This window comes from Typopeltis vanoorti, chromosome 5 (assembly GCF_054136105.1).
Source record: "Typopeltis vanoorti isolate ZY-2024b chromosome 5, IOZ_Tvanoo_1.0, whole genome shotgun sequence".
Classification (NCBI taxonomy): Eukaryota; Metazoa; Arthropoda; class Arachnida; order Uropygi; family Thelyphonidae; genus Typopeltis; species Typopeltis vanoorti.
The window spans coordinates 89905241-89918978 of NC_143553.1; the positions used below are offsets into that span (position 1 = coordinate 89905241).

Here is a 13738-nt window from a genome sequence, read left to right on the forward strand (position 1 = left end):
TTCGATGCAAAATGCTTGCATAAAGCTGGGTAATTTCTCCACAAAGCAATAGCCGTTTGTAAACTGCAAGCTGCCCATTGTGGTCCAAACACACGGCTGATCTTTAATATTTTGATACCAAGGTCTTTTGCAATCCTATTTAATTCTCATTGATTGATGATAAAAAGCATATAATTTACCCATAAATATTTCAAAATGACTTATTTCTATGTTTTTTATTGAATCGTGTAAACGATGAGCGCAATGCCAAATCACAACATTGGGAAATTTTTGTAGATGTTTGATTGCAACACCTGATTTGTTTCCTAACATTACATTAGCTCCATCAGAACAAAATGCAATGAAATGATTTTTATATAGCTATCAGAAAATCCATATGAATTTAAAGTAGCAATTATAGTAGCATGTATACATTCCACGGTGGTATTTTCTAGTTCTACAAGATTATTAAACAAGGGGCTCACAAATTTGAGAAAAAATTAACAAAGGGCTCGCTCGAGCCCCCGCGAGCCCCTTATAGCACTGATTATATCCATTATCTTCAGAGCACAAAAACACTTTCTCATAAATTGTTGTTTTGCATAGTGTGCAAAACAACAATCTGGTATAACAATGGGACTAGTTTAAACAATTGCAATGGACAACACAAAGACTAAAGTCCTAATTTGGTGCCATCTATGTTGAAAAAAAAATAGAGAGAGAAAGCAGGTATTAATTAGGTCTTAAGATGACTGTCTAAAATTTTTGGTAAATTTATACAGCCATTCTTGTTGAGGTTTGGAGTATGTTTCAAGGTTTCTGTTGATTCCAGAAACAATCTCTCTGACTTATAATGACTTCTGTGTAGCATTTTTGTTTTTTTCCAATTGATCCTGTGTGCAGGGATATCTAAGGCATGGTCTGCTAGACCCCAACTTGCCATAATGACAGTGCGGGATGTATTTTTTTTTTTTTTATGTTCACTGAGGCAGATGTCCACAGTTCTTCCAGTCTGTCCTTACTATGGACTGACAATTGTTATGGAACTGAATGGGATATTGGTCCATGTTATAAGAAAGTATAAGAAAATTGGCAGTTTCTCTGACCAGTATGTGTCTTGGCACTGAGTGCATCCCAAGGATGGGTCAAGCTGGTCCCATTACACAAACTACTTGAAGATGTTCATAACTGTCATGATATAATCCCTCCACATACTTAATAAATTTCTCTGAATGCCTTCAGTTCATTAAAATTGGTATCCATTAAAAATCTGGTCAAGTATGGTTGTGGGCCATAAAAAATATACTGGATGATCACAGATTTATATAGGAATACTATAGCTGGCTTTCTTATGCATGAAAAGTATGTTTTAACCATCTACCATCTTCTGGATTTTAATACTAGCCTTACCAGTTTGATTGTTGAACTTGAATATCCTGTTGACCAAATACTCCTTAATCCTTGTATTCACTTGACTTTTAAAACCTGTCCATTCGAGTATTTTTCAAATTGTGAATTCCACTCAGCAAAGGTTGTGAAATCTGTAAAATGATTTGGTACTATGTATAGGCTAAGGATTCAGTAATACGGAAACTAGAAATAACCTTTCAGAAGAGACCAACCATGTCACTGTTTTAAGTCACTTCAAGCTTTCATTAAAAAGTTTATAGTTTCACATTGAGCAATTCATACCCTAATGGAATGATTGACAGCCTGTATTTTTTTTATTTTTTTTTTGTTCAGTTATATAGGCCTAGTGGCATGTTACGGTCTCCTCCTATCTTTTCAATGGCTGTCCTCTATTCCTTTTTCCTTGAGGTCAATATCTCTGCATCTCTAAGGGATCTTCCTTCACTCATTCTTTCTGTATGTTGTCCCCATCCCTCCCTCTCTCTCTCTCTCTAAAGGTCGATGTAGTCTAAGACAGATATCACTTCAAGTTCCTTTAAGATATCTGTATTCTTTTGAAGTCTAGTCTATTATATCTAGCTGTTTTATGCAGGGATTTCATTTCAGAGCTTATCAGTCTTTTTCTATCTGCTTGAGTTATGGCCCAGGCTTCTGAACCATATGTTAGGATAGGTCTTCCTATTGAGTTATGGATTCTTATTCTTGTTTTCTTGTTTATTAAATTTGGATTGCATATCTGATCAATAGTTTTTGTTATTCTTATATAATTGGTTAATTTATGTTGTATATCTTTCTCTCTTTCACAAGATAAGTGGTATCCTAGATATTTGAATGTATTAACCCACATATGGGCAACCTGCGGGCCGGATCCAGCCCTCTACTTCTTTTGATCTGGCCTTAATCTATTTCAGCGAAGTTTGTCTGATTCATGGTGGGAGAAAACATGGTGTGTTCTACTAACTTGCATTAAGCTGACATCATATGACTTGCGCAAAACACACTATGTTTTCTCCAACCAAGGTCTCTTTCTTACTTTGACTAGCGGCATGTGTGAACATGTTACAACGTGTCAGTTTGGTACTTGTGTTGGTGTTGTGTTATGTTCTGTTAAGTGCCTGCATTGATGTTATGTTCTGTTCAGTGCCTGCGGTGTAGAAGACAGTTTTGTTTGACAGTTCTGAATATTGCTTATAAATTTTGGACAATGTCAGGGGTTATTGCAAAAAAAAAAGTAGATGCAGAGAATCGCCAATTTCAAGACAACTGGACGGAGGATTATTATTTTATTCTGAATAAAGGTTTGCATGTATGTTTGCTATGCAATGAATCTGTATCCGTCAACAAAGAATACAACTTGAAGAGACACTTTACTTTGAGATGTGGATCACCCAGAAATTGATGGACAACTGCAAAAAGATGAAATACAGAAGTTGAAGAACTTGGATACCCAGCAGCAAATGTTCAACAAGCAAAGAACGCAGCACCACAGCATTGTAAAAGCCAGCTTTATGGTAAGCGAAAAAATCGCTAAGCATTCTAAGTCATTTGGTTGTCCGACAGATAGAAATTATGGCTGATGATATCAAAAAAAGTTTAAAAGAGAAGATTGCTAAATTGGAAGCATTTTCAATTGCTTTGGATGACAGCACCGATGCCTCCGATACAGCACAACTAGCAATATTTATTCGAGGAGTTGATGCGGATTTCAACATCACAGAAGAATTATTGGCGCTTCGGCCGTTAAAAGGAACAACTACTGGTGAAGATATATTTGAAACAGTCAACGCAGTCTTTGAGAGATTTGGGCTTAAATGGAGTTCGTTATCTGGCATTATGCACTGATGGAGCCGCTGCAATGGTTGGTGCATAGAAGGGATTTATTGGAATAGTTCATGAAATTGCAATAGAACTACAGATCCATCTGGAAAATTTAACAAATTTTCACTGCATTATGCACCAACAAAATCTGTGTGCAAAATCAATTAAATTCACAAATGTTATGGAAGTCGTTGTAGCGTATTAACTTTATTAAGTCACGTGCACTTAATCACCACCAATTTAAGGAGTATTTGGCAGACCTATTTTTGGATTATGAAGATGTGTCTTATTATTGTGAAGTGAGTTGGTTGAGTAAAGGTAAAATGTTAAAACGATTTTATTATCTGAGACAAGACATTACAGATTTTATGGACATAAAAGGAAACACAATTAACCAAGTAAAAGATGGTGATTGGGTGTGTGATTTAGCATTCCTTGTAGATGTCACCGGATACCTAAACGAACTGAATCTTAAATTGCAAAAACGAGGACAATTGGTTCATGAACTGCATGGACATGTCAAAGCTTTTTGTAATAAATTAAGATTGTTGGAAAGTCAGATAAGAGCTAAAAATTGTTATTATTTTCCTACTCTAGCAACTCATAAAAAATATCCCTTATAATTGTTATGGAGATGAACTGAAAGCACCAATAGAGCAATTTGATACAAGGTTTGCCGACTACAAAAACAAAGACTTCACATTCGCTATATTTGCTCGTCCGATGGATGCCGATGTAAATAATGTGCCAGAAAACTTACAGATGGAACTTATTATTTTAGCACTAAATCCGCCTCAGGCAGATTTAGTGCTAAAATCATAATTTAACAACATTGCTTTGACGGATTTTTATAAATTTTATTTGGTGGAAGAAAAGTATACAAATTTATGCCCCTTTTCAAGAAAAATCATTTGTCTTTTTGGCAGCACATATATGTGCGAACAGTTTTTTTCGAGGATGAAATACAATAAATCAAACATTCGGACAAGAATAATGGACGAAAACTTAGAAAATTCTCTGCGATTATCCTTAAGTAATATTAACATCAATATTGATAGTCTTGTAGTTGAAGTACAAGGCCAATCTTCACATTAAATTGTTATGTCATGCATTATATTATAAAATTTATGTAGAGCTTTATACTGAAGCATTATATTATAAATAAATGAAATATTAAGTAGCAACTTGTTTTAATTCATTTAATATTAATTTATTTTATTTAATAATTTGGTCTGGCCCTTGACTCGGAGACAGAATGATAATTTTCCCCCAGAACTAGGAAAGGTTGCCCATGACTTTTATAATATTATCATTAATGCAAATTTTGCTTCTAATTGGGTCTCATCCTTTAAATGCCATGACTTTGGTTTTGGAAGTGGAGATTTCCTTATTTTGCTATTTCATTTAATGAAAAGGCTGCTCGCTGTAGTGAATCTTCATTATCTTCAATTAGAACCTGATCATTGGTGAATAAAATGGCATTGCTGTTGGTGTAATCATTTATTTGAATGCTAAAACTGGTTGTTTCCCTTCACTCTCTTATAATATTATTAATATAGACATTAAAGAGAAGTGGCAGTGGACTACATCTTTGCTGGACACCTGCACTTATGTTCCGTGATTCATATTTTTGTGCATCTATCTTTATTTTAATTTGGTTCTATTCTTCCTCTTCTGTTTGTGGCAAGTTGAGTTCCTCAAAGACTAAATTTTGCCATTTCTTTCTGTCTGCTGTCTTTTTGTATAGTTCTGTTATGAAGTTTAAGTGGGTGATTTCTTTTTATGTTGTCAATCCATCTTTTTTCTTGGTCTTCCTCAGCTGGACTCTCCTTCAATTCTGCCATTTAATAATATGTTTGTTAGTTTTTCTGGGTTCATTCTTGAAACATGTCCAAACCAGCTTAGATGGCTCTTTTTTAATGTTGTAGTTATTGTTTCCTTAAAGTTAAGTTATTCTCTAATGTTTTCATTTGTTTTGTTTTCTGTCCAGTTTGTTTTATTGATTTTTCTTAGACATTTCATCTCAAAGTGCTCAGTTTATCCATTTCTTTTTTTCTTAGGATCCAACATTCTGAGCCATGAAGTACTGTGGGAATTATCATTATTTTTTATATCTTTAATTCGAGTTTCTTTACTTAATCTTTTATTGTTTCATATTTTTTCTAATCTGTCCATTGTTATCCATCCTTTATTGATTCTGTGTTTTATGGTTTCAAAATGATCAAGATCTTCAGTGATCACTAATTAATTTAATTTTTTTACTTGTTCTATATTATTGTTTCCTATTTCATTTGGATTGTTCCCTTTTGGTTCCTATTATGCTTAATTTTGTTTAGCTCAAATTGATTTTCATATCATATTTGTTACTTGTTTGATGTAGTTTGGTCAGAATAGTTTCTAATTTTCCTTGGCTGTCTGTGATGATAACCATATCATCAGCATATAAGTGTGTTATATTTCTTCCATTTACAGTTATGCCTGCACACATCTGTATTGCTTCATTTGCTACTTCTTTTAGGTACAGGTTAAATAAATATGGTGACAATGGGTATTCTTACATAACTCCTTTATTAGCTATTTGGTCTGGTTCTATGTTTTTGTATTTTACTACTGCTTGTGTTTCTGAATAGTAATTCTTAATACAATTTAATAGGTATTTTTCAAACCCACTGTTTTCCAGAATTTTTATGAATTTACTTCTGTTAGAGTTTTTTTTTTGTTTTTGTCTCTCATAAGATCTGCTAGTCTGCTTAATATGAAAATTGCATATATTGTGCTTCTATTACTTCTGAATCGCATTTGCTCTTCTTCCATGTTTTGAATAATCCTGATAAATATTTCATAACAGTGACTTAGAAAGGTAATGGTCTGTAATTAGTGCAAGATCTGGCATCTCTTAGTTACTAAGAGAAGCTCATATTAAAGTGGACTGCAGAATTCTGTAAAAATTGATAGCTTTACAAAAGGTTTCCTAGCATTTGTAAAACAAAGCAGATTCTGGAGATAGGACCGTGTTATGTTATCAGAAATTAGATTTACATAATATCTGAGAGACATCTAGAACTAATATGTTGAAAGAATGATATAAAATTAAGAGGTTGTTTGTGTGTTTGACATGAGACATCGTTTAATAATGTAATGTGTATCTTTAATTTTTAGAATAAGCAAGTTTCAAGCTTGCTTAACTAAGTTTTTTAATGCTTAGTGAATTAATGCCTTATAATTTGAAGCAGTCATCTAATATGATTGTGAAACTTGGTCGCTGATAAATTAACAACAATTCAATAAATACAAATAAATTTACAACAACTCAAAGAAAAATGGAGCGATTGATGCTAGGCATCACATTAAGAGATAAGAAGCAAAACACCTGGATAAGAAGCCAGATGTTCATCACTGACATCATTCTTCACCACAAGCGACTAAAATGGAAATGGGCCGGACATCTATCCAGAAGAGAAGATGAGCGGTGGACCACCATACTAACGAACTGGATTCCTAAAGAGGGAAAACGAGGCCGAGAATGTCCTAAAAGAGGGTGAAGTGATGAATTGTCAGATTTTGTTTGGGAAAATTGGGCAACCATTGCCAAGAACAGAGAAAGGTGGAAGAAACAGGAGGAGGCCTTCGTCCAGCAGTGGACAGAAAATGGCTGAAAAGAAGAAGAAAATTTGAAGCTATTAAAAAAAAAATATTAGTTTACAGATCAGCTAGAAGAATTTGGCACTAATGATATACACTAATTTATTTCAAAATTTGCAGATGAGTTCACTCAAGTTATTTGGTATATTTTGTAAGTTGAAAACTGTTAGTCTTTGAAATAAGCTTTAAATGTTCCTACCTTTTTATTTCATTTGTGCCTTTGAATACAGTATACATCTCTTTAACAGCAACAGTTACGTCAACAGCAAGGGCATGAGGGAAATGGTTCTGAAATCGGTGATCTTGCTCGAATAACAGAATTAGAAGAACAGCTACGTCACACTACAGAAGATCTACATCGGACTGAAAAAATTCTAGAGTCTCGATCCTGGGCTGCTCCTCCTGCATTGCAACACTGGCTTCAGTTGACTCATGAGCTGGAAATTCGCCATTATAATTCAAAGAAAGCAGCTGCAGAACAACAACTTCTCTCTGCAAAAGAAGGGGTATGTATTTAAGTAATGTGTACTTTATTAAGGTTGCTTTATTTTACTTAGAACTTCATTTCCAGGAAGGCATCCTCAAACAGTAGCATAGGTTGAGGGTGTATTGTGATATCAGTATAACTAATATTTAACTATAACTAGTTTTTTTTATATAGTATAACAAATTTTTATCAATACTTTCCCATTTTCTACTATTTGTTTGGTTTATAACTTGCTTGCTTCAGCCCTACTTTTCTAAGATTGTCTAAACTTCACCAGTCTCTATATTCTAGTGGGTCTTTTCCTTGCTATTTTAGTTTTAGATTCTTTTTTGTTGTCAGTCATTCATCCCATTCTTTTGGGGGGTGTGTGTGTGTGTGTGTGTGTGCGTGCGCGTGTAGGGAGGGGGGATGGATGTGAAAATAACTATCCTATGCACTATTTCCATATTCTTGAATACAGCAATGTCAAGTTTCTTTCTGGTTATCTTCATTTTAAAGATGGTTCTTAAGAGATTCGAAACAAATACAGAATTTTCATTTAATGAAAGGGTGTTAGAGCTAGGTTTTTTACTTGGAGAGTGGTGAATGAGTGGAATAAGCTGCCAGAGTCTGTTGTGGGTGCCATGACTGTGAATGAGTTCAAAGCGAGGTATGATAGATACTGTGTGAATGTCGAATAGTTGTTCTTGACATGATGTTAGGCCCTCCCTCGATGACTCTATCGACTCCTTGGAGTTGCCCGTAATAATAAAATTTCTAAAACATTATAGTAAAAGATATGCTGGTCTCAATTACTGATTTAAATGTTTTAAAAGTAGCAGTGCATTATTCACATGACTCTTGTGAAGTTTTCTATTTCTCCCAGATAGTACTCAGTTGAAAATTTTGTTTTTATTTTAATATAATCATTTGATCGCTTTAAGTAATAATGATGGTTTTAATGTTCCTGAGGTGTTTAATGGATATTTCTACTAATTTTGTATAATAATTGGTATTATACATTTTGTATAAATGTTTATTTATACAAAATGTATAATAATGGATATTAAACATTTTGTATAATGGAAATTATACAAAATAAAGAAAATTTCTTTTATGCTCTGTTACAAATCTTGATGACAGAGATTTGTAACAGATCTCTGTTACAAATCTCTGTCATCAAGAATCGTAACAGAGCATAAAAGAAATTTTCTTTAGTAGTATGGTTATGTTCAGTTAAAATATAAGTTTAAAATGTAGTTTTATTTTAGCGCACTCTGAGGAAAAGCATCTTTTCCTCAGAAAAAAATTGAGAAATGTAATTGAGAAAAATTTTTTTTCTCAATTACAAAGTAAATACTTGCCAAGAAATTCTTGTTTAATCCTTTATCCAAATATAAGTAAACAAACAGTTTTATAAACTTGGTTTTAATCCTTTTTCCCAAGTAAGCAAACAGACAAGTAAGTCAAGTTTGCACCTGAAGTATTTTCAGGTCTAAAACCAAGTTTATAAAATTGCTTGGCATCTTTAACATATAGTATCTATCTATCTATCCCAATGGCTTTAACAGGCCTTTAAGGCCCACAACCTTCCAAGCATGCTTGGATTTCGTAACCGAAATACGAGGATAGAATGGTCACTCCTATGCCTCAAGGTATTCTTGGCTGTATCCCTGTGTGTTCAAGGGGCCGGTTTGCCTGCTTGCGGGATGAAAAACACCAGATAAACTGGCGAAAAAAACCCTACTGCCCGCGCCCAAGACCGGCTAACTTGGCTATGGCTGAGGAAGATCCTTCAGCTCCTCACGTCTCCGACGGGAATCGAACCTAGGACACTCCTTCCCCAGGCATATGGTTGCGAAGCGCAAAGCCACTAGGCTAACCGCGCGGACAACATATAGTATACCCAAGGTAAAAAAACTTTCTATAAGTAAACAAAATTTGTGTAGGAAGTATCTTCACGACTAGGCTACTTATATATAGGCTGTTCATTTCACAGCAGTTGCTTTAGTATCCCATAATGGAAAGCACACTTCCTTTTGGATGCATATGCTGCTGTGTATTATCAGATACTAAGGCAATTAATGTGAAGTGAACAGCCCTTATATACATGTAGCCTAGTTGTGCAAACTTCATTTGCTTACACTTTGGAGAGAATTGGCTATCATTTCTTCTCAAGTGTAATTGAACTGAGAAATGAATATAACCATCAGCTTGGATTGGATTCTGTTGATGGAAATGGATAGCCATATGAAGCTATGGATAGCCATATTAATATAGCTAGAAAGGAAGACATTATTATTATTTTTTTTTTGTATTTATTTTTATATCAGACCCACACATGAAAGGTTGAAAGACCTATAGCACATCACTGTTGTGTATGGGTAAGAGGATAAGAAGAAAGAATGTGCTGATGTTGCTTGAACAGCTAAAAGTTGTAATCTTTAGGGAAAAAGTGTGGGAAGCTGTTCTTTGTTTTCTAAAAACAAAAGTGGATGGAATGAGGAGAAACTTGTTTTAGTAAGTTTGGAGCTGGACAGTAAATGGATGCTGATTTGTGGCTGCTCTTGATAATTATTAGTCTTGGAGGAATGATGGTGGCCGGTTCTGCAGAACATTGTTCATGAAAGTACTTATAGAAGAGACACAGAAAGGAAAAAAAATGGAATATCTGATTAATTCATAATCCTCTCTCACAGATTCACTCTACTCATGTTGACATCCCCCCCCCCTCAAAGTATCTGCATAGTAGCAAGCAATATTATAGTTTATGAGTGTACCATCCCAAATGTGTGATCGGTATTCCATAATTGAATTGGGATTTATGTATTGCTATAAGGATTTATATATTGCTAATAAAAGAGCCTGTGTTGCTCAGTGGATGTGGCATTTGCACACCACAGCGCTTGGCCCCACGAAAGAAGACTTGATTTCGAGTCTAGTCACCAACTAGAGAAAATTTTTCTAAGCCTTTTTTCAACCAGTTCCCAAGTTAGTCGATCTCTGGCACGGGCAAGCGGGTTTTTCCTCCTGGAAACTCTGGTTTTTCGTCCTATAAACTCAAGAAAATTGACCGTAGAACCCACACTATTTCAGACCTTAAATATATTGTGTTAGGACCACGAGATGGCGGCACTTATTGAGCTCCATTCTCTTCACTGCATGCCTTTTAACCCTTTACCTGCTACGGTTGAGTTAACTCGAGCGTGGAAAAAAATGGTGACCTTGCTATGATCGAGTTAACTTGATCGATGAAAAATCGATTTAACTCAATTTTTCATCCCGTGTACAGACAAATCGGCCCTATAGAACACACGCAATTTACAGACAAAAAATACTGGTTGTGGTTGAGGACGGTAGATGGCGTTAATGTGGATGATTGGTAGTAGAGGTTCGGGTGGAGACTGAGAGTTGTACAGTAGGTGTCCTCCCGCGATGAGTCTCCGGACTCCTTGGAGGTGTCACGAATAATAATATGCAGCACGATGCATATAAACCATGTGACTGCAGGGATTTCTGTCATGTCACAATATGGCGTCTACCAGTAAATATCTGCGTTATCTTACTGATGATCAAATTGATGAATTGTTAACAACAAATGAGTTGGGAGAAGAATTGTCCGAGTTAAGTGAATTGTGTACTTCAGATGAAGAAGATCCTGATGATTCTACATAAATTAATGTGTGTAATTTGCTTAATCAAGTGGACACCTCTTGATTATGCAAATTTTATAAAACATTATTTTTCATCCTGTGCCATTTTTGTGAGTGAACAAGTGTATATCAAGAATGTATGATGCTGTTTGGACTTCTTACTTCAGTAAGAATTTTAATTGATTTTATTTATAAATTTTTTGCAAAATTAATTCAACACATGGGTCAATGACAGTAGAATATAAAATCAGCAGTTAAAGGGTTAATTAGTGATAGTCTTGGGCAGGCTATCTCTGATTGGATACCAGTGGAGATTGAACTCCCACTCAGTCTTCAAAAGTTAGATAGGGTTAAAAGGCCTCGCCTGCTCCCTATATGGGAATAAAAAGGCATTAGCTGATTTTTTTTTTATATTGCTATAAGATGTACAGGTGAGAAGTAGTAGTGTCTTGGGCAGAAAAGTGCTCCTATTTTTTTTTTTTTTAATAGTTTACAGAAGCTGTGGTTGAGATGGGTTTATGCCAGGAAAGGCTAGAGGTTTAAATCAATCAAAAGAAGAGAAATTTGATTGTGTTAAGAGCTAGGTATTATCAAAAGTAAGGGGAAGTGATGTGATGTGAGATCATCATGCAGGAAATTAGAGAGGATTGTTTTTTGGTAGCATTGAAGTTCACAAAGTTATCTTCATCTCACTTAAGAATAGCAAGATGAGATTTTAAGACATGAGAAAATCTTGAGGTTTCTAATGATAGACACTACAATCTTTATCAAAGGATGAAGAGGAATGTGGTGTATTATCATCATGAGACGTGCTATGAATAGATTTAAAATAAAATTTCATAATTGATAAATCATTTATGTGTACAGCAGAAAGAAGGAAGAGAAGAGCAATATTAAAAAAAAAATCAGAGGAGAGGAAACCACCTACCATGATATGTAGTGATCAGCTAGAGAGGAAGCTGCTGACCTAGTTACAAAGGGTGGAAGGCAAGCCTTAGGATGATATTTATTTATGTGTTTTTTTATTTATTTATTTAGTATGTTATTTATGTTACTGTCAAGGTCAGAAATTTTGGTAAAGTTGATGTGGAAGCTTTGTTTTTATTTCTTTTTTTTTTTGTTTTTGTTTTTGTTTTTTTGTAAATATGTTTAATGTTTATGGGATTTTGATCTTTTGGTTGGATTTTTATTAGTTGATTTTTTTAAACTGTTTATTTTACTATTTTATGCAAGCTCCAGTAAAACTATATTGTTAGTAGGGAGGAAGAGTTAAAGAACAGGGATGCAGGTGGGAATGAAAGGCTTGCAACCATGCCACCCACACAGAGGGAATCCAGTCCCCTTTCCATATATGGCCTTGACCTTTTCCTCTGTATGCTACCACTTGGACTCAAGTCGCTGCAGGATTTTTTTCGCTGCCTGGTTGAGAGCCTCCTGATTCCAAAGGTTTGGTCCTACAGTGTGATTGGCAATTTTTTTTTGGGGGGGGGGGGATAAGGAAACAGAAATCAGAGTTCTTGATCTGAAGACTGAACACTTCCAACCTGCAGTAAACAGGTAGATGATGTTGTTTCACTTGGTAATGAATGACCTCTACTACTTAGAGATCCAGTTACTATTTCCTCCATCTAGTGAAGGTATGCATTTGCAGTTGGAAATATTCCCTTAGCAATAGAGTCTCATTCATGTAAACAGGCTAACACCCTGAGAAGGCGAGATTGACTTGGTTTGGAGAGACTATATTTTGTGCATCACCACTCCTTTAGTAACCCAACAAAAATGGTTTTGTTGGCCTGTTAAAACAAGAACAGCAGATGTCCAGCATTCTTTTACAGTACAATTGCAAACTCAGTGAACCCACTTTTCTTCTTCCTCATTTATTCCATCTACCTCTGTACTCTGGAACAGCCTTCACTGTGATGTTTCCCAACAATTTCAACCTACAACTCTTAAGAAGAATGGCAATAGGTTTCTTCTTTCTCAACCCTTATTTGCGCGCGCGCACACACACACACACACAGCACTGATGTGCCATAGGTTCTTGTGTTCAGGATATGTATCTGCATATCCTGCACATGGATACATATACAGATATGCAGATGATTCTGTAAAAAGCTGAAAAGTTTTTTACAGAATCGTCCGTGGAACAAAGCTATAAAAATTATCCATATATTTTTGCCAGATTTTTTTGTTTACATGTATTTATAGCTTTTTTTAAAAGGATTTTGTTTAATAATTTAGTTTATTTTATGTTTAATAATTAGCAAAAAGTGAATGAAGATTGTAGTAGGTGATTTAGGATTGAAAACAGATTTCTTTCATGTATTATTCATGCCATTCTTGTTTCTGTGTAGCACTTATTAATCGGAATAGTAATGTAAAAAAAAAGTATGTTGCTTGGATGTGAATAGCAGTCACTTGCTATTAACAGTATTTCATTATTGGTTTTACACTGAGTTGATTTTTAAGCAACTTGTGTGTGAGAGAGATAAACAAAGAGGAAATAAATGCTGATTTATTATTACTTAAATTTTATGGATATCTAAACAGTGTAATCTATTTTCACTTATCTTTAGTGTGAGAAACTTAGAAGAAAAAGATCCACCTTTATGGGAGCATTTCGTATAGCTCATGGAAGCTCTATAGATGATGTAGATGACAGGATTCTTCAAGCTAAGTAAGTTTAATTTCTGTTAACAGCACTATGATATGCAGTTGTATTTTTGTCATCTTGGTATTTATCAGTACTTGGAATTATGCTAATTATGTT

The 13738-nt window shown here is 34.7% G+C and overlaps 1 protein-coding gene across 2 annotated transcripts in view; it reads left to right on the top strand.

Annotated features, from left to right (window-relative positions):
• Positions 1–13738, top strand: part of LOC150106639 (stromal interaction molecule homolog) — a 341067-nt gene that overhangs the window by 224627 nt on the left and 102702 nt on the right. For both annotated transcript variants that reach the window (XM_090392591.1, XM_090392592.1), the window contains exons 8-9: positions 7098–7355; positions 13545–13645. In XM_090392591.1, the coding sequence (XP_090248717.1) occupies positions 7098–7355; positions 13545–13645 (359 nt within the window). The remainder of the gene's footprint in view (positions 1–7097; positions 7356–13544; positions 13646–13738) is intronic.